We start from the raw sequence: 22788 nt of genomic DNA, 5'->3' as shown, positions 1-22788 counted from the left end.
AAAATCAGATTACAGGAGGTACTAATAACACTGTAGTGTTTAGGATCTCTAAAGAACCAAACAGAAAATTCTGCTGACAAATAATATAAGAACATTTGTAAAGAATTAGAATTTTGGTGAATGGAATGAAGATACATGGAGATTTATTTGAGGCACACTTAATGGTTACTCACCTAAAAGACTTTTAGTTTGTCTCTCATTTAATTAACATAAGGGTATTTTGTTGACTGTTTTCTCAGCCATTTTTTTATGGGGTTATCTTCAAAGTGCTGCTATAAGTGTTTTTTTGCTACATTAAAACTAACACATTCCGTTTACTAAAATGTTACTATTTCTAAAAGTACTTCAAAAATGGAGGGTGACTCTCGGGGCAGATGACACTCAGGGTACGCTCCCTGCCAGCGGGGTAACTAAGACCCTGCTAGACAAGTAGAAAGGATAATGTCCTACTTTATCTTATCGTTCTCTGTTAATAAACAATTTGTTAGTACATGGTGCCATATATTTCAGTACAATCCATGTTTTTATATGTTCAAAAACCTATTAGATTAGGCAATAGGCCTTTACGGGTGGATGAACATGAAATAAGACACAAAACACTCATAGCGTGAAAGGTCATTGGTTCTGGAGACATAGTTGTCGTTCATACATGTGTTTGTATTGATCAGTGTGCAAAAGTTTAACTACCGATATCGACAAGCCACAGCATTTACATTTTTCACCACATAAAAGCCAATGGTTAGTGGAGGGATAACAAGCGTACGGCCCGGACGCAAAGGTCGCGGTTTAAGTTCGGGGAGGGTTCCATCATCCACCATCACAAGATGTTGCCCATTCAGCTGCACAGACCTAAGAAGGAAAAAAAACACACTTGTTAAATTAACTAATTTATCGGTAAATACATGGAAGTTATTCACTGCTGTGCTGGGAGGCTTAGAGTCCCTCAGGCCTCCTCTTTGTATTCCAAAAGATTTATTATACACAACCTTCCTTAGTATACAGGTAAAAGAAATATTTGAAGACAATCAATCATAAATACGCAGATAATCAATGGGGGATTTGGTTGGACATATGGCACTAAACTAAAGATGTGATTAGACTTTTTTGTGATGGTAACCTACATCATCTTGAAAGTAATTCCATAACCATATTACTAACTTAATCTATCAATTATCTATACTTTCTTGTGGTTTCCATTGATGTGTTCTTAGGTTGTTTAGGGTCTATTTCACACATTTAAGAAAGCCGAGATCTTTGTCAAAAGGTAGCCAATCCAATATTTAATCTAATAATTTCCTGTCCTGAAATGACCCCCTGTGGATCCTCACCCAGACTTAACTAGGCTGTCTGAACCAACCAACAACAATCAGCAACGTTACAATACCCATACAGATCCTGAGGAAGAGCAAGATAAAATAATAACTCCCATAGTATGCACATAAAGTATCCTTCCAAACGGCATATCTTCCTTGTTTTAATCTGTAAATTGTATTACATGGGATTATGTGCTGGACAGAAATACAAGAAGGCATTGAGAATAGGACAGATAAGCTTTAAACAACTTCGGTCTTCTAAGAAGGATAGTAATTCTAGCTACAAGATAGCTTTCTTTGTCATGTTCTGTACATTTAATTTGCTGCTACAAGGAATTGTTCTTTGTGGAAATAAAAATTGATGATGAATTGAATTGAGAGCTCTTTGTAATCCATAAAAAAACAGGCTTTACGCAGAATTTTTTTCTCTTTCATTTTAAGTGAAGTTTGCATCTTTTATTTATTTAAACTCTGTGTACACAAAACACTCAGGGCTAAAATTCTGAAAATGTCTTAACTTGGCCAAAGCTAGAGAACTTGGCAGCAAATATTAGGTTCAGAGACAATAAGATTGTAGATTTGCTTATTATCTTTTACAGCAGAAAAAAATGGACAGACAACTGAAAAGTATATTTGATATTATTGTGTATTTAATACTTTTCCCAAAAGGATAAAGGTAGGGAGTCGATCTGCTAAGAGCCTACTCTCCACCCTTATAGTTTTTGGCTATAGCTCTCAGCCACCTCTCCACCCATTCTGTGCATCCATCCTTTGCTTTCTGTAGCTAACTTTCACTCCTCCATCCAGACCACTCTACGGCTAGCTCTCCCTTCTCTGCCCCTGCCCTTTCTGTGGCTACCTCTTTCCCTTAATTCTGCCCATTCTGTACCCAGCTCTGTCCTCCATCCTGCCCATTATGTGGCTAACTCTTTGCCCTTTCTTCTGTCCATTGTGTGGCTATCTCTCTCTCTCCATCATTCTCATTTTGTGTCTAGCTCTCTCCCTCCATCCAGCCTATTCAATGGCTAGCTTTCACCTTCCATCCAACTCTCTGCCCTCCACTGTTCCCATTTTGTGTCTATCTCTAGATTGTAAGCTCATTGAGCAGGGCCCTCCTCACCTGTTGTTCTGTAAGTCAAATCGTTATTTGATTTACTACTTGTTATGTCCTGTCTTCCCATTCATCCAGCCTATTCAATCGCTAGCTTTCACCCTCCGTCCTGCCAATATACATATATAAATGATTCTGTATTTTTTTTAAATTAAATTGTGGAATAGTAATCCATCTTTTAAAAGGTTGTAAAAGGAAATGTCAACTAACCACTAGAGGGAGTCAGTGGAATTTATACAAATTACTATAATCTCTACCAAAGAAATTGGAATTTACTAGGATTCAGGGTGTCATTACAGTAAGATGTATTATTTAAACAAAACTTGGTTTATGTGAACCATTGGCTATGCTCCGTGACCATAATTTTCCAAAATATAAATATGCTGTATTTCAATAACGACTTATTTACAAATGAATTGTAAGGTAGGAATGAGGACCAACTTGCAGAAAAAATAGAAGCTAGAAGTGGTTTACTACAGAGGGGACCGCCAAGGGCTAAACATCAGGTTCTTTTACTGGGTAAATATTAACTTATAAGATGGTTTCTTGATGCTGTCCCATTTATGTGAATCTTTTGTATTGGAAGCTGAAAATATTAAGGGCTTCACCATTTAGTGCTGTTATTTATATTTGCCCCAATGTACTTTGCTGTCTTATCATTTTGCTGTTTTCTGCATTTCAGTTATCCTGTAAATAGCCATTTTCCAGTACAAATATATAATATAGCAAATAAAAACAAGGTTCTAAATGTACCATAGAAACCATAATGAAAGCTCAATTTCCATTTTTGCATCAGATATTGCTCATAAAGTTGTCATGTTTTCCTAAATAGCAACAAATGTAGCTGTGTGCTCAGCGTGGCCCTAGGGCAGACAACTATTACAAACACAGGGGGAAAAAATTACAGACCTGCACATTTACTAACTGTCTAGCGCAGGGGCGTCCAAGTTTTTTCTGCAGTGGGCCACTTCATCAGAATTGTATACGTGCGAGGGCCGCACTCATTTTTCACTGAGAGAAAATATGGCCTTTAATAAGATGCGCAGATTAAAATAAAGTAAATGACACAAAACCTTTACTTTTCCTCTCACTGATTTCTGGGATTTCTGGGCCTACAAATTCAGGATTCTGGATAAGTAAAAATAAAATAGTTCTATTTATTTTAGCGATCACTAAAATGAAAATTCGGGACCAAAACCGAAAATTCAGGGTTCACTTAGCCCAGGGGTGGGCAATTAATTTTCCCATGGGGCCACATGAGAAATTGGAATGGTTTTAGAGGGCCAGACCTCTACAAACTACAAACTCCGAAGCCTTGTCCATTTTGTTAACTTATGTGCTGTTTAATAAAGTTATTCAAGCCTACGTCATTGGTAGAGGTGCTTGAATAAGTAAGGCCTGAATAACTATTAGCACAGCACAGAAGTGAACAAAATGAACAAGGCTTCGGAGTGCATACCGTATTTTTCGCTCTATAAGACGCACCTGCTGATAAGACGCACCTAGATTTTAGAGGAGAAAAAAAAGGAAAAAATATTTTGAGCTAAAAAATGGGCTAAAATATTTATTACAATAACTGAATAAGCTATGAACACAGTAAGACACACGCAGTAAGACACACACAGACACAGTAAGACACACACAGACACAGTAAGACACACACAGACACAGTGAGACACACACAGACACAGTAAGACACACACAGACACAGTAAGACACACACAGACACAGTGAGACACACACAGACACAGTAAGATACACACAGACACAGTGAGACACACACAGACACAGTAAGACACACACAGACACAGTAAGACACACACAGACACAGTGAGACACACACAGACACAGTAAGACACACACAGACACAGTAAGACACACACAGACACAGTGAGACACACACAGACACAGTAAGACACACACAGACACAGTAAGACACACACAGACACAGTGAGACACACACAGACACAGTAAGACACACACAGACACAGTGAGACACACACAGACACAGTAAGACACACACAGACACAGTAAGACACACACAGACACAGTGAGACACACACAGACACAGTAAGACACACACAGACACAGTAAGACACACACAGACACAGTGAGACACACACAGACACAGTAAGACACACACAGACACAGTAAGACACACACAGACACAGTGAGACACACACAGACACAGTAAGACACACACAGACACAGTAAGACACACACAGACACAGTGAGACACACACAGACACAGTAAGATACACACACACACAGTAAGACAGACACACACACACAGTAAGACCTCCCTCCCTAACCCCCCTTCTCAGTATCTCCCCTCTAACTCCCTAACCCCCCCTTCTCAGTATCTCCCCTCTAACTCCCTAACCCCCCCTTCTCAGGATCTCCCCCCCCGCCCCGGTCACTTACCTTAAACTCCTGTGTTGGAAGCGTGAGGCGTTTGTCTCGGGTGCCGGCGCTTCACTGCTGATCGCCGGCGTCTGACGTCATATGCCGGCGCCCAGCGTAAAGCGCCGGCACCCGAGACAAACGCTTCCAACACAGGAGTTTAAGGTAAGTGACCGGGGCGGGGGGGGACACCGGACTCATTGGTGAGTCACCAGGACACTCTTTGCGGGCCGGTCCGAGCTATTCAGCGGGCCGGATGTGGCCCGCGGGCCGTGCTTTGCCCAGGTCTGACTTAGCCGAAACTGAAAGTGCCCCCCCCACACACTTTTAATAAAAGTAAGTTACACACCAAAATTGTACAAAAAATTATATATTATGATTGTTAATAGCAATCTCAGGCAAACCCAGATTCCAGCAATACTAGTTGGCTGGGCATTGTATTTTGTGTCCAATTTTAGCGTGTAACCACGCTTTTATTAAAAGTAACACACCACAATTGGACAAAAAAAATCAACAATATGACTTGGCATGATTTTTATACCCAGGCAACCAGTGAATGCTGGAACCTAGGCATGATGGGACTGTGATTGCTGTTAGCAGATTGCTGTTAGCTGTTAGCAATCACACTCCTATCATGCCAAGTCAGCCAGTACATGCTGGTACAGGGTGGCTGTAAGTGCAGACCCCATACTGCTGGCAGCATCAATACACAAGGGGGACAGCTAGCCAGGTTTCAGCATGTACTGGCTGACTTGGCATGACAGGAGTGTGATTGCTAACAGCAAACACACTCTTTTTATACCCAGGCAACAGGTAAATGCTGGAACCTAGGCATGATGGGACTGTGATTGCTGTTAACAGATTGCTGTTAGCTGTTAGCAATCACACTCCTATCATCCCAAGTCAGCCAGTACGTGCTGGTACAGGGTGGCTGTAAGTGCAGACCCCATACTGCTGGCAGCATCAATACACAAGGGGGGCAGCTAGCCAGGTTTCAGCATGTACTGGCTGACTTGGCATGATAGGAGTGTGATTGCTAACAGCAATCACAGTCCCATCATGCCTAGGTTCCAGCACTTACACATCCATGCTATCACACACAAATTCATTCATTCACAGATTCATTCCCTCAATCAGACATACTCATTCACACAACCTCCCCCACCCCCTTACCTGCTCTACAGCTCTCGATGCCGCTCACAGACTTCAGCAGGGGGCGCGGCCTCCCTCGTTCTCCCCACAGAGGAGGCAGGACTGGAGCAGAGAATAGCCCCTCCCACAAGTAAGCAACAGGGCTCTTGTGATCCTGGCTGCCGATCTCACGCGGGCCGCACCTCGAGGTTCCGCGGGCCGCACCTCGAGGTTCCGCGGGCCGCATGTTGGACGCCCCTGGTCTAGCGCAATGCATGAATCATTTTTATGAACATTTAGATAAGGCTATCTTTTTTGGAAGGCATGTTCTGTTTAAGGTTGGTATTTATAATTCCTCCTGAGGCTTCTGACAATGAGATCCTTGTTTGTAATCTTTATAGGAATTGCCCGACGCTGTCGTACATGTGCAATTCTATTTCTTCGAGTTCCAATCAAAGCTTTATTTTAACATATTTTCATGCCTGAAAAAATTCAATATATTTGATGTCCATAGTAGGAATGTAATCATTAATCTGAACCCCAATTCTGTGCCACAAGATCAGAAATAGGGTCATTAAAGTACACAGTGGAGTGTGTTCATCAAACGGAAAGACATTTGGAACACATTGATGACTAACAGAGGGAGAGATCGTGCAAAAGATAAATGAGAACCAGGAATAGGTTAGACCTCCACACACTGCTACATACTAAAACTGGGAATGAACCATGATGGAGTTAGGTTGCAGCCAGAGTTTGCCCCAAGCTGTCATGCTGTGACACCAGTGTGAAGATGAAATTTACACTGCACCCCACAGTTTTTTCATGTATGCTGATAGGGTTTAGTCTCGGCTCTTACAGTTTCCTGTCCAACATCTGCATAACCAGTTAAGGATTCCTGAAATTCACCATTCTCAATATTCTCTGATCAACTTAAAGGAAAAGTGGCTGATCAGCTTCCAACGGCAGCTAACCATGATGTTCCTTCCAAGAGATAGTAATAATTATAAATAAATAATGCCCCATAGGCGATTACCTCTGGTCAGAGGGTTAAAGAGTGGATAAACATAGTGGCTATTTTATAGATGGTGGTAGGTAACATTAGTGTCCACCATAGACTGCGCACTTGGGTTCAAACAAATTTAAACTTTAACAAAATTTTCCAATTTTGTGAATTCATATAAATGTCCGAAAAAGGAGGGTCCCACAACAAACAAAAACGAAGCAGAGAGCTCAGAATTTTAATTTGCATTTCTTTGATTTTCTCATTCTCTCACACTCTCTCACCCTGTCTCTCAATGTCTCCCTACCTTCTCCACCTACCGCTTCCATGTCTTGGATGAGTAAATGGACTAAAAACGAAAAATTTGTCCAAAGTCATTGATGCATCTGGGGCATTTAATGTCTAATGTCTTCCAAAAAACCCCCAGAGAACTGTTGCCCATCCCAGTTTATAAGCAGAGTGAATATTTAAAATCTATAGTTTTACATTCATCTGCAATCTTGAGCATTAATTTCAAAAATGTTTTATAACCTGAAATTAATAATTTATCAACAAAATATATTTTTCCTAAAAGCAAGGTTTATAAAAATAGAGGAAACTACCTGTTTAGTGCATAATTCCCACACGGCTCCTGTCTACTGTGGTGCAGAGAAGCCCCAGAGCCATCTACTGAATGTGGTGCCATCAAATAGACCAGGAAGACATAGGAAAAAAATATATAGTTTTCTAATGGCACTTAGGTAGTTAAGTGTAGTTAAAAAATTAAATATTACAAAATTAATGAGAATCCTTTTTAAATAAACTAATTTCAGGGGAAATAATATGAAAATAAATTTTTTTCTTTGGCCATAACATGCAGTAATATAGGTTAGTTGTATCTTATGTTGTCCACATAAACTTATCTGCAGACCATTGTTGTCAGCCATGTAATATGTTGCATGATTTTCCCGGCTCATATGCCACACTGAGCTGATTCTAATGAAGTCTGTTCCTCCCTCGGCTTTCTTTCGTCAGAGTGTCTGTCTGGGTGAATAAAACAGAGTAATTCTATTGTTTCCTGCAGGCAGTATGATAAGGAGCCAGCGTGTTTGTCTAGTAGATTGGGGCTCAGATAACAGAGCGAGAACTCATACTAATGTTTGTCAACATTATCTGATGAAAAACTAGAACTGTTTAATTTGAATCTGTTACTAGTAATAAAAAATGGTGGAAGTTCCCCTTTAAGGGATAAAAATGATTATGTGTCACCGATTAAGTCAATTTAACCCAATTACCTAATTATCTAATTTTTATATTGCACTTTTGCATGATTAAATCATGTGTATCACAGATACAGATTTTACTTATCTCTATCATTGGGAATATGAATTTTACTCTCTAATTGCCAGCAGTGATCAATGTGTTCCTTTTGTTGTATGTTTTGTTAAGAATGCCTGATATTATTATTATTATTATTATTATCCTTTATTTATATAGCGCCAACAGTTTACGCAGCGCTTAATACAATACATAAATTCAAGGGATATGACAAGACAAGAATTGACAGACTAAGACAAACCGATACATTTGGTGGAGAGAGCCCTGCTCGCAAGCTGATATAACTACTACCTAACATTATTATGTCAACCCAACCACAGCGTGGGTCATGGCTCGATCACAGGGTGGGGACAGATATTACAAAGGAAAATATAATGTCGGGTCGAATGACATTTCACTTAGTGGATCAGAAACTGGCAGAATATTTGAGGCAGAATTCTGTTGTCTGCACAATTTACTTAATAAAGTCCTTCCAATATCTTTATGGTCTCCCACGTCTTATTCAGAAGATATTTTTGGGAGCTGTGTATAAGTACTTTGTACAATAAAAAGATCATGTTACCATAGCTGGCAAAAGTGTTTAACACAAAATCTAAACATGTCCAAACCTCTTTAAGATTAAGAACATTTGTTTAGAAATGTTGGAATCTCAATTTTCTACCAATCTTTACAGAGGAGTTAAATGTTTGGGTTTGGATCCAGAGGTCTGGATGAAGCACTAATTCTCAGAACATTAATCTAAGCCAGGACTGACACACTAAGCACTACAAAACCTTTCTGAAGCACAGTCTGGTTTTCTTGTTTTAAATTGTATTCGGCTTTTTTAAGAGGGCCTTGGGTAGAATTTAAATGCTTAAGAAGCCATGGCTTTGATAAATGCACCCCTATTTTACAACTGCCTGGTTTTAAGAATCTCTTGAAACTTATTAAAAGGAAAGGCGGCTACTAGAAGTTTAACAGAATCTTTCCAGAATCTTTATGGATGTTATCATCAGAACGAGCGTGAAAACATGACCGACAAAAGCCAGGGCTGCTCGTTGAAGGATACTTCTTGACTGATTTTTATGCTTCTTAATTCTTACAGTGATGACGGTGGATCACTGGAACCTCTATTAATCAAATAATCATAGGGAGCTGTAAACTGCTTCATTATCCAAATCTGATATAGTTCTCCTTGTCAAGTCAGGTTATCGGTCTCTATTGTGCTATTAGCAACTTTTACAATTGCAACAAAGTGGGAGAATAAAGGCTTTGGTCCCAAATCTATTACAATGACAAAGGTCTTGTTGCAAGATTTGTGTTGCCGCAGTGCTTGGTCCATCAGTGATCCCAGTGGTATTAGACATGATACAATATAAGGGAAAATTTGCTAAGTAAACTGGGAGCATCAGAAATTTATCTTCAGCACAGCCACAGGCCTGACTCAGGGCATTGACCCTTTCACAGCCTCAGTCCCATACCTGGGAACTTTTGGGCTCTGGCTACCTGGAGCCTACCCTTGCAGAATGTGGCCAGCACTACTACCTGCTGACGCCAGTGGGCATTCCTGCTGACGTCGCTGGACATTTAAGGGAGGAAATTTGCGGGAGTGGAGTCTTAGGACCCCGCGACCCAGAAGATTCAGGTTGATCTGTGAGGTTAGAAAGTCTTTAATAACCCATTGTACCTGTCTGCTGGTACCATCTAAATAATAACAATAATTAACCCGCAAACATGATTAGTCCTTTGTAATTCATAGTGAGGTTGGTGAGTTGAAACTCCTGCTTTACATACAAGACTCTAGAGAACATCATTTGCATGTCGCTAATGTTAGTTATCCATAAAGTTCTATATTCTCTTTATGAAGACTACAAGAATGACAGAACATAAATAATTCACCCATTACATCCATTCTTATTTTGTTAAAATACCTAGAAGCGTTCTTATTTGATGTGTCAGAAGCCTGAAGTCTTCATTGTTTTCAAGGGGACTAAGCTTAGAGTTTTCATTTGAATTCCGCAACTTTTAGAAGGTGCCCCCCAACATTTCTAACGTGGGTTGTGTTGAGATGGCCCTACATACCTGTCTATGAATACCCTGGGATGAAAATAATAGATTCCAGGCTATTCTCAGCCCTAACTTTACCATGGTGAATAGATCCATTTGTGTACTTGAGATCTGGAATTTTAAATGGTAAACCTACTAGCCTGCTTGCATTGTTTATTGTTTAGTTGCTTTTTTAACTAAATTACATTTTGGTAAAGTCAGTGCAGAATGTCGATTGGTCTGGACTGATTTTTTTCCCTAGCAAATTATTGAAGCATCTTGTCATTTCAGGAAAGAATGGAAATTCCAGGATTAAGTGTGTGATTGTGCAGCACGTGGCTGAATTTGGCACTATTGAGTAATCCATCAAATTTACATTTTCAAGAGAGAGACGTGCCAAATCTACTACAGTGGTTGGGATGTGATTTACAATTGTATATTAAACAGCAGGGGGCAGACGGTGATTCCAAATTTATTTCATGTTTGGGAAAGAGGAGATTCATTATGTGTCTCGTAACCTGAATAAATAACATTTACAGTAACTGGCTATCCACAGAAAGCCCACTGCATAGCTAGCAACAAATCTTTATGTGGATATATTTTAAAAGCTGGGGGCGGCAAACAATCTTACTTTTTTGGCGGAGAAGCCTCTGTTTGTATTCTTAAAGTTCAGATATGAATGCAAGCCATAAGGTGACTTAAAGAGAAAAGTAACCACATCTCGTACTGATTCAATAGTTTAGGAACAGCTAATAGGCAGCCCACAGCTTCTGTTGAACCAGAAGTTCTATCAACTCAGGACCATCAGTGTGATCAGTGATCTTTGTCACTCATCATTGTATCTGTCTTTGAAATAATAATAATAATTCTCCAGTGGCTCTTATGAAGCAATCTAGGAGATTGTTATGTTCCTGGTGTCCTGCTGGTACTTTAAGGTTTAAATTGCCTAACACTGACCTGGAACTGCGGTACGCTTGTTTACATTATACTAAGCACTGCATTTACTGGCATCATAAATTCAAGTAAGTTCTTGAGCTCACAGTTGTTTGGGAGGTCTACATATTTCAGCTGTACTGGGTTTATCCATAGGTAACATATGAGGTCCAGCCAAGAGAGAAACTCTTAAGTTATTATAACAGATACATTGTCCAGTTGGACATTTTAAGACATGCTGACAAAAGAACCCCATGTTTTACTCATTATATCTCATTATATAGATACCTAAAGCTCTGGTTCTGATCTAGGGCATTATTTTATGCCACCGGGGCAGTCATGTCATTCTTTTAAAATGTCATACTGAGTTAGGTTCATTGATCTCTATTTCAATGACATCTGAGCAGTGGTTCATTGAGATTTGCTGCTTGTTCATATACCCAACAACTGCCTGTCGACATCATGGATTTCATGGTTCAAGATTGAACAGGATTGAAGGTCCTTTTTTGGTTCTCCCACTCATCGTTTTACGTTACTATACGTATAGAAGACATATCACTTAAATGGTCAGCTAAAATATGAATTGACATAGAATCAAAGTATCCCAACTATACATGTAACAGGTTTTCAGCCTGCAATGCACTTACCTTGATTGGATTCCCTCTGTCCCATACGGCTGAAGTAGATACTGATGGACAATTCTATCACGCAGTGTCCCAGCTAGCTTAATTTTTTTTCTCGACCGATGTAGGTTGATGATGTAAAGTGTTATTGATCCTCGTACATAATTGTGGCTAATAGGTGAAAATAAACAGTATAAATTCAAACCATTCAACTGATGTTGCATTTTTTTGGTAAATGTTGACATTAGAATTAGACTTGTGCATTCGTCTTCAGGCGAACATGAAAACAAACACGAAGAGTGCGTTTTCATGTTCGTTCCGAAGACACGCCGAAGAGAAGACAGCAGCGGTAAAACGTAGGCGAAGACGAAGACACACACCACGAAGATCTTCGTGATCGTCTTCGTCTTTGTCTACCACTCTCCCCCCTTCTAACTTACCTTGGCATCGCGGCAGTTCACGGAAGTGGAAATCCGCAGGTTCGCCGTCACGGGTTACAGGGCACTGCGAATGAGCCTATTGGTCGCCTACAGGGACCTCCTCTGGCATCAACCAATTGGTTGCTGTGACGGACTCGTCCCTTCAGGCACACCGCTGTGGATATTATACAGCCCAACCACCCGTTCCCCTGGAACCCAGTTTCTATGTTATACCCCTTTTTCCTATTGCCCAGAAGCTGCCCTCTGCCGCCCACACCGCCAGGCCCAGTACCAAGACATACAGGTTTTACTTTTGGAACTGCTGGGCGGCTAGAATAGCCTCCTGCCCCACTATGTGTACCAGACAGGATTATCTCCACAGGTTGCCCAGTCAGGGCTCCAGCCTGACTATCGGTGGAAGATATCAGAGGCTAATCCCGTTATCTCTCCTATTGTTCCTGGGAGACCTGAATCCCCCATTTTAAGGGGGCGGTTATGTTACTCAGACGTCTCATTCTGTGTGTTGATGTGATTATATGGATATATATACCTGTGCCTGTGTACAATAAAGTGTTCTTAATGTTATACCCTACACTGAGTCTCGGCTAGTGACTGGGGAACCGGGGAAAGTGTGTTGTCCCTGGCTAAGAGAGCATTAGATAGCGGAGGTAGTAGGTTGGACTAGCCAGATCCGTGACAGTTGGCTCACTCGCACGCCCTTTGTAATCCCTGACAGCGAACCTATGGATTTCCGCTCCTGTTAACCCCTTCGATGCTGCGTTAGATAACGGGAGCGGAAATCCGTAGGTTAAAGGGCCGTGAAAGCGACCAATAGGCTCACTCGCACGGCCCCTTAACCCCTTAAGGTGCAACAAGTGCACCAGGAGCCTAAAAGTCTGTACGAGCGACCAACAGAGTCGCTCGTACAGACTTTTAAAACCCCAATGCTGCAACTTACCCTGCAGATCCCACTGGTGTCCCTGTTCTATCAGTTAAATGTCCGTACAAGCGACTTTATTGGTCGTTCGTACGGACATTTAACTGATAGAACAGGGAGACCAATGGCATCTGCCGAACAAGTTACGGCACCAGGAGTTTAACAGTCTGTACGAGCGACTCTATTGGACCCTATTGGTCGCCAGCAGGGGACTCGTCTGCCATCAACCAAAAATTTTTTTTAGAAAAGACAGCGTTTTTGCTGTTTAATTGCCTTCAAAACATACACGTGGTGATTATAAGTTAGTTTTCTTTTTTTCAGCAGTTGCACCTATGCTTTGGAAGAAATCCTAACCCAACTTGCAAAAGTTGTGCTAAAAATGCAGTTTTATGTTTTTAGACTATTGTGGAGAAATGGGTAGATGAAAAGTGTTACACTGACCCTGGTGAAATAGCCAAAGTTGTCTGCTTTTCAGGAACATATACTTTTGTGGGACATTTTTGTAAGCTGTGCTATTTAAGGCAAAATTTTAAAATTTTACAGCACCTAGTATTTCTATGCAAAAAATAAATAGATGAAACTCCTAAGCATATGAGGTGTTTTGAGTTTTCTAATTTGCATTAACTGTGTTCAATGTTTAGTGGTTAAAACTTTGGAGAAAAAAAAACTTTTCACTTTACCCACATTTTTATAGTTTAGTCCAAATCCTCTGTATTGTAAGCACAGTGTAACAGATTTATATTATTATTATTATTATTATTATTTGTAGTAGTAGTATTTTGGTATCTCTATCAATATGAATATATGTCTGTCTTTTGTATGTTGCATATAATTTCCATGTTTTGCACTTGAAAACGAAAGGTTTTATACATATTAGCGTTAACTTTTTATTACAAAAGGCTGCAATGACACAGAAGCTGCCTTACCTAGCTTTTGTGTATTATTTTTGAATATATATGCACCAGGAGTCTTCTCTGTATACTCAATAATTAGAAAGGATGTCTACATACTTTTGGTCATATACAGTAGTGTGTATGAATATATAAAGTATTGGGACTCCTGACCATTACACCAGCAGGGACTTTTATCATATTGCATTCTAAATACATATACATTTATATAAAGTTGGTCCCCCCTTTGCAGCTACAACAGCTTCCACTCTTCTGAGAAGGTCTGGCTTGCAGTCTCCATTCCAGTTCATCCCAAAGGTGTTTGATGGGGTTGAGGTCAGGGCTCTGTGCGGCCGGTCAAGTTCTTCCTCACCAAACTCATCCAACCATGTCCTTTGGGATGAACTGATACAGAGATTACGATCGCTATGCTCAATGCCAAGCATGGAGTGTTGTAAAGCACACCGTCACTGAACTCTGTATATAATGTACGTAATAATATTCAATAACCGTTCTGTTTTCATTCTATTGATGATATGTAGAGTGATACAGCATGTTTTAGATATATTTTACATTTAATATGTACTTCTGTAGCTTCCATGGTAACTTACTTATGGTAACTGGTACAATGGGCGTAGATCCTGAGTTTGTCTCGTATTACTTTCCCAGGACGCGGCTTCCTTTGTATACCAGCTACATGAACTGCCAATACTTTGGGACCCACAAGTTTCTTAAAAAGAAGTGAAATCCAGTAATCCTGTAAGAGAAAATGAGTTACTAAGTAGACAATCCTAAATAGATAATCGGTAGTAAGCAAAATGTTTTCTGCCATTCAATGGGCTTCTTGTGCTGGGTTTCACCGTGTCTTCATCTGATTCTATAGGCATGAGATTTTAATGCATGCGCAGCCATCGGTATGTATACTACAGTGTAAAGTTTGGGGTCACTTAGCTGTTTTCATAGAAAACAAGGACATTTCTAGCTGTAACATAATTGCAAAACATACACAAACAATTTGCAAAGAAAGCTGTGGAAAACCAACAAAAATGGTTTGTTGCTACCTTTACTTGGCATTGTTTAAGGAGGTGTTTAAAGGTACAGACAGATTTATCAAAGGCATCTTGATATACATGATATGGGTCTCGGTTTCGAAATAAAGGTGTTTGTGCTAGAGCTTCAATGTTTGTATCATCTGTTATCCTTCTGATATGTTGTTGCCAGCTTCTGGTATTTAGATTATTATGCATCTGCTGCCGGCAATTGACCTTAAATTGTTTTTGACCCTGCATGAACTCAGCTACAACATGACTCTACTCTCATAAGAACTCTGTCCCTCTTCCTTATCTGCCTTTAGTAATTAACTCAACATTAACAGGGCCAGATTGGGATTAAAATTGGCCTGGCACTTTAAGGCCAGCGGCCAATAAAATGACATACACAATGACATTACAGGCCCCATTAGGCACTAACCCACCATTTGCCTGGCTGGCCCAATAGCAAGTCCGATTTTAAGCAATTATTTTAAAAAGTGTTTGAATTGTTACGTTTGAAAACCCAACGGAATGGAATGTTCCTGCTGATTGTCCATTGATTCTAATGGTCGACATGGTAACTTGGTAATAAGACAATTTTTTTCATGCTAGCACCAAATTCACTTTGGCAAAAACGTTATCTAATAAGAATAATAGGAATACAGAACTGACACAGGACCGGACCTGGACTGGCCCTCGAGCAAACCAGGCCAATGATTGGTGGGCCAATGGCCGACAGTTCGTCACCATCTTACACCAGCTGAATATGCCTGACTGCTCGCTGCGTGACATAAAAAATATGCGGCAGCACAAATCCAGCCGGCAACCGCACAAACGTCATTTGTCAGCCACTGACCTTAAAAGTGTCAGGGCCTCCAAGTCATCCCCAGTCCAGTGCTACACAGGACATATATCAGCCACATATGTATAGAATGTCTCTGACTGGGGAGGTATTATGTATATAGTGTCTCAGCTCTGTAAAATGAGTTTATATAGCTATAGATATCGCCATTTGACGCAAACACCCAAAAACCATCTTCCTCCATGTATTACTTTCATTGTTTCACCATCTGAATGTGATAATGAACCATCCTGATCACATTACTAATTTGCAAATTTTGTAATGGCCTTAAAACTACCATGTACCTCGACGGCCTGTATGTTGAGTAAAGAAATAACGAAACTCTGTTTGGTGTGATGGGTGCAATCATGCTTATATGTAAGATTTTAATGCTGCCAGATAAGACAGTAGAGATAAATATCTCTTATCAAGCAGCAGGTGTTATTTACATAGAGTAACAATAACTTTTAAATAACTCATAGTCTAATGCTAGCGTTCCAGCAGTATGACTATCAGAAATAAATGCTTTATTTTCCTTCAAGCTATGTTAGGTTTGGCTACAAAGTAGCTCAGTCCGAGATGTTTGTCCACAGCAGAACGTTGGCTCTCGCACAGTTTGGTCACCTTTCTTTCATTCTACAGTTCCAAAAGTGATTTAAAAGGAAAATAATGATGATGTCTGCTGCAGCTGGGAAATTGATTGTCCTTTGGCCGCCAAACAAGAGACTGTGTCATATTTGGCTAAGTCTGGCTGAGGATGATAGGAGCAATGATTTGGCTTCCCACCATCACAGAAAGCCGCCCCTAATTGCTTCCGGTAGGACTTTTCATGCAAAAACCCTCAGTTTGTTGTAACAGTTTAAAAGAAACACCTACACTTTTTTAGACGGTTCATTATCACGTTGGGCTAAAGCATCTCCCGAAATCAGAGCAGTCGAAAGTAGTAAACCAGGGGCTGCTTTGATGCAGTTCCTGACTCTCCCTGGCTACAGGCACAGTGTTGTCGTAAAGTTATTAATAGCAATTCAAACTTTGGAAGCTGGATCAAATTAGTGCCTAATGAGTAGCTGTGTCTGATTGTTCTTTTTATTGCAAGCAAGTGCAGGCTAAACAGCTGGCCAAAATGAATAGAATGTGAATCATTAGTAGAAATTCAACACATGATTTCCTTGGGCTTATTAACTTAAACTCTTATTCCCTGGTGTTAATATGCTGGCGATTATTTTTTGTCTTGTGAACATGCTCATTAGGATACAGACTTTTTTGTGTTACATTAACTGTAGACTATTATATAGCAGGAGGCAAACGTCAGAACAAAATGCAATGTTCAGATAGGACATATAGAAGTTAAAGAGACAGCATCGTAACTTATTTACTACGTACTAGACAGCAATTTGCTCATTAAAGTCATTATTAATAATTTATTATCAGTTTATTAATAATTTATATTAAGTTATCTGGTTAGGATAGAGCTTGGTTATAGGATCTGTTATTTGGGGGGTGAAAAATATGGAATACTAAAACAACTAGGGAGCTCGTCATCATGAGCCGCTCTTTTAGTCGCAGCCCTTTTGATAAAAATCCATAGGTATTGCATAATATGATAATATCATGATTTAGCTACTAATTTTCAATGAATGAAGGCCTAATTATAACCTTTATGTGTTTATGTTGGATCCAGAACCCCACATTTTGATAATAAAGTATACAGATTCTGTGCATTAATAGTGGCTTGTGGCCAGGTGTGTTCTAGGGGCTGTTAAAGGTTAGATCTCCCTAACCTCACAATGTATTAGGGAGGACCAACTAGAGGGAGCTCCACATGCAGAAGAGGTAAGTTGGACCCACATAAGTCATTACTGCTTGAACTATGGAATATATAGGTCCAGCAAACCCTCATTGCATGAGATGCTCACTGGGATTGGTCTTCATAATGCTTAAGAAACAACACATTGAAATGTTCAGCTCCCTTTAATTTCCCAACCCTTTCATTCTCAATATCTTGAAATTCTTTGTCCACTGGGTTGGGAAACACCCAGCCATTGGGGTTTGGAGTGGTGGCTTAATTGGATTTGAGAATTATAGTAAGTCTGTAAATTGTAAGCAATACTTAATGCTATTTCCAATCAGCAAATGTTTATGCCAATATCACAAGCACACCTTGTACCCGCTAGATCAATATCTTACACTTGAAAAAGGGACTTTATTTAATAAATTAAAGAACAACAAAGAACATTAATTGCTCTCTCCTCCTAATTATAATCATGTGTGTTTTGTCTTACATTGGCTGCTGTCTAATATTATGGTTAGCTCCTGTTCTGTTCACCAAAAGGTATGTTCACTTGCCTATATTTTTAACAAAAAGCATAATTCCATAACACCTGACAATTAAAATGTAACAAATATAATAATTTTTTAATTGCCTTCCTCAGCCCTCCGAGGGTTTAATTAATCCGTTATATATTAATTCATTATATATAAAATCATACTTCTTGGGGTTACTTTATATTTGAAAAATGTTAAAATGATGAACTAAACCAAGCAGTTCTCCAATCCTAACAGCGATGAATGAGAACGGTGAGATTGTTGGCTGCGTTTTCATTCCAGTACAAAGCTTGTAAAACACGGAAGACTTTTAATGCACATCGAGCCTTTTAGGCAGCTGTACCTGTAAATTCACAGTTGGACAGTTAATGTTTCAAGATTTTTTATGGCTGTGAACTCGTTGTCAAAGGACCTGAGAGTGTGAAGCCCCATATGGGTTTAGGATAAGAGATGTTGAAAAGATTTAAGAGCCAATTTATGGAAGGACGCAAACCTTTATAGCTTGCACCCCCTCCATTTTTTCCAAGACAAAACTATTTAAGCTTGAAAAGCCCTTCACACAATACTGATACATCAAACAGCCGGATTTAGCATTAAACTTTCTCTCTTTTGTCTGGGTTGTGCAGCCGTTAGTATTTTTTTATACATTGACTTTTTCTAACAGTATAGAAAAAAATTCCAAACAGCAAAGACTGATTGAACCAAATCCAGCTTTATATGACCCAGTTGGAGTTCCTAGAATAAGCCTTTTACTCTTTTTTTTTTAAGAGGACTTCTCTTAACAAGACAGACTAAGCATGTGGATAAATTTACAAATTGAAAGACTTTATAAGCAAGCATTCCGCCTAAGCCGTGCATATGTGAGTGTAAACAGTATGTATGGGGGTCTTTAAAGTTTCAGTGGATGTTATGAGCTGCTAGACAGACAGTTCTGCCTTACTGGCAGAAATATGCATATATAAAAATAAAAGATGTGCACCAGTAGATCATGTGCAGCGGTGATGGAAGACACTGGGTCAATGGGAAATGGGAAATATAAGATGAAATATTTTAAATAAAAGAGATAGTAGTTCTCCTCTAGCTTATAGACGCACCGTAGGCTGGTTAAACTCAGGAAAATGATGGCGGTTCTCGTGGCTCACTATTGGGTGACATTGAGGAGCAGGTGCTCTTCATCACACCTTGTGTCCTCATAGCTGAGTGCCTGGAAATGATGTCATATCTTCTTTTTCAGAAGGTTGTGTATCAGAAAGGAAGAGTGAAGCTTAAATCTCCAAAGTCTCAGTGGGCTTGTTATCTCTGCAATCCCCAATCGGCCATTTGGTCTGTTGCCCACCAATGAGGCTGATCATCCAATAGGGCGATCTGTTGCTGGTAATCCGGCACAGGGATGCTACTCCACGGCTCTATAGAGATTTTTTCTAAGCCTATTAATGGTACCACAGCCATCATTGAGCCTTATGGCTGAACAGAAACTGCTCATTCTTGAGAATTTAGAAGTGGAAAATAAATTATAATAATTCATTTCATTTATAAAAATTCTACATATGGTTAAAAAGTTTGTATTGCTTTGTCCACTCCAAACATCAATCTTCATTCTATTTCGCACAATAAAAAGCAACCAGATAGACAGATGAGTCTTACATGTCACCGAGTGGACGACCGAATTGTTTGATACCTTGGTGACTGATTGTTCGGATCGTGTTCCACGTCTCTCAACGAGCAGCTGACTTTATACAAAGGCCACATGTGGAAAAGTCTTCATCAGGAGCAGGAATGAGCGGCTCAGGTTTCGCATCACAGCTACCCAGCACAGGTATGTTTGACTGCTTTCATCTTCCTGATAGCTCCCACGGGAAAATAGCAGCCGTTACACCTAGATTCAGGTCAAAATCTGGAGTTGCTGCTTTTTTTTCCTGTCTCTGTGGCTTTTTAAACTGTTTAACAATTTTCACCTGTCCATAACTGTTTTACACCACGGGATGCCACTTGCCAGATTGGAAGAAACTGGTTTTAGAGCTCTCCTTAAAATGCATTTAGTGGAGTGGGATTACATTTAGATGAGTGGGATTTGAACATGAGAAATAAATCACTTCACTGCTGTTTCTTTGGAGTGGTAAAGTCACTATGGGTCACATTTAACACGCATATTTTCAAAATACTAAAGAAAAAGAGGAATGAGCTTAATAATGTAAACGAAGAGATAAATTAGTAGAATTTGTTATGTTGATGTTCACATAATTAAGGAAAAGAAGTAGAACTATGTTTTACAAACAATAGTGCAAGATGGTAAAATAAAATAACTGTGAGTTTGGATCACAATCAGAGTTGAAGGATGTTAAGAACAATTAAGAAGACATAAAGAAAACACTACACTAAACCGTGTAGAAGCAGTTCTGGTCTCTGTTTTTAGCCGCTGTCAAGAAAAGGTTTCATATTTTTGAGATCAAACTATTTTCAACACTTTTTAGTGCATTTGATAACGTTATAAAGGGTCACACTACATAAAATGATTTTCATACTTTTTATGAAAACACTTGCGCTAGAATAGGCTTTAGATCCGGCACACTCATTCAATGTAAGCATCATGCGGGGGACAAGATCATTGACCAACGGTTTAAGTAAAGAAGGATGCTCTATGTTGCCTAGAAGCCTTAGTGGATCCTCGTATATCAGGGATAATGTTGCAAAGTGTCAGTGTTTAAAAAGAAATCAAAGGCAAACGGGAACAAGCTTACACTATTTAGTGCTCTCACTTTCTGACCTCAGGTCTCACCGCAAAATATCTGTTGACATTCTCAGCCTCCCTGTTTCTCTGTGTGACAGTTCATATGCCTCAGCTGCTGATTTGTTTCTTCAGGATGAAGCATTACATTTTGTCTCGTGTTTTTCCAACCTTTCAGAGGTAACACTCTCCATCTGCTTTCAACATGTTACGCCCGACACTAACTAATGTCTCCTATTAGTACTAAAAGAGACCAAGCTGGAGCGAGTCTATTTCAAGCAGAGTTCAAACAAGCCACACGGAAAAGTGCTTTCTACGCCGAATACCCAAAACGCTTTGTCTATTGTGGAGCCAAAATTTCATTTTTTAGAAGGGGCGCAAGCAAAGACTCAGAGTGCTTTATATAGTAGTGCAGGTTACAAGCTTGGCAGGGCTCGAGCTAAAACAACGAAAACCTAGAGCTCCATCAAGTTGAATCCAGCCATCTTGTGAGCTGATGACTTTAAAGTCAAGGTTGGCATTAACTTAAAAGCAGATTAAGCAATTGGTATTGATATAAACAATTATAAACTATTTATCAGAGTACACACTAGGAATAATCTTAATAGAGTGTAAGCTTTTGATACATTTACTTAATGTATCACTTTGTATTCATGTCAAATCTAGTCATCTCATACCCCTTAAATATATATATATACATTGTAGAAAGAGCTGTATAAATTATTGGTACTATTTAAATAAAAGATAATAATAATAATAATAATTAGTGTAGTTATTACAAGCTTACCGGCAGTGGGTTAAAGTTTTGATCTACCAGATGGTCGGATCCGTGATCAAAAAATGAATGCCGTATAACAACATCAATTCCTTGATTAGCAGACATTCCTAAGGTGTTCAGCCACCTAAGTAAAAAGGTAAAAGATTTTTGTTAATCATAGAAGAATAGGGGTAATTACTTTCAAATCCTATCACAAGCTTGGTAATGAAATTGTCTGTTTTGTGTTCCACCTAGCCATAAATGTCAGTGGAAAAAAGATACATTAACCAGACGTACCACTTCTGATTTGGATAAATGATCCAAAGCGTGATATTGACCTTTGGTTAGTGGTACAGGACACTTCACTACAAATTTTTGGCTATTACAATACAAATGAGAAATAATAGTTAATACTACATACAATAAAGAAGAATCAATATTTGAAGAGTGAAATCTGCAGTACATTAGACTAAAGAATTTTATTGATACATTGTCAAAGAGAAGCCAAGATCATGCTGCATCTTCACTGGAGGTGTCACATAACAGACATTGATTCATACTAAAAGGAATAACCTTTCTTGGTCCTGGGAAAAGCCTAATATAATACATTGGGAGGTAACCCCACAGTTGGTACAGTACTGTTTAGTAGACACTCCTCACCCACTATTAGAAAGGGTCTGGAAGGCTGGACCCATAATCAAGTATGATTAAAATCGGGACACGACAGCAGTGTGGTCAACACAACTCAATATCAGCAGCAGCGGTCACCTGCACACCTGACGTGTTTCATCCATTAGGGGCTTAATCAAGAATTCCTAACAAAAAACATGCCTTAAACCCCATTGGGAAATCTGATTTCTATTAATGTTGGGATCTTTTCTTCTGAAAAGTACAATTCTGATTTAGAACAACAATGGGGAACTTGAGCTCAGGTGATGCATAACCACAGATTGTGTTTAGGTCTTAGCAGAGAATTGTGTGTGGCTCAGGGGAATTTTTGTTTATTC

General features: G+C 39.5%; 1 protein-coding gene across 1 annotated transcript in view; it reads right to left on the bottom strand.

Moving 5' to 3' along the window:
* Nucleotides 1–683: 683 nt before the first annotated feature.
* Nucleotides 684–22788, bottom strand: part of LOC149277627 (inactive heparanase-2) — a 95555-nt gene continuing 73450 nt past the window's right edge. The window contains exons 9-12 of the mRNA XM_089502675.1: nt 21812–21926; nt 14714–14859; nt 11881–12027; nt 684–849 (exon numbers count right to left, since the gene is read on the bottom strand). Of these exons, the coding sequence (XP_089358801.1) occupies nt 684–849; nt 11881–12027; nt 14714–14859; nt 21812–21926 (574 nt within the window). The remainder of the gene's footprint in view (nt 850–11880; nt 12028–14713; nt 14860–21811; nt 21927–22788) is intronic.

The sequence above is a fragment of the Sceloporus occidentalis genome, unplaced genomic scaffold (genome assembly GCF_023333645.1).
Source record: "Sceloporus occidentalis isolate IW3139 unplaced genomic scaffold, rSceOcc1.0.p SCAF_208, whole genome shotgun sequence".
NCBI classification, from domain to species: domain Eukaryota; kingdom Metazoa; phylum Chordata; class Lepidosauria; order Squamata; family Phrynosomatidae; genus Sceloporus; species Sceloporus occidentalis.
This window is presented reverse-complemented; position numbering and strand designations above follow the sequence as displayed.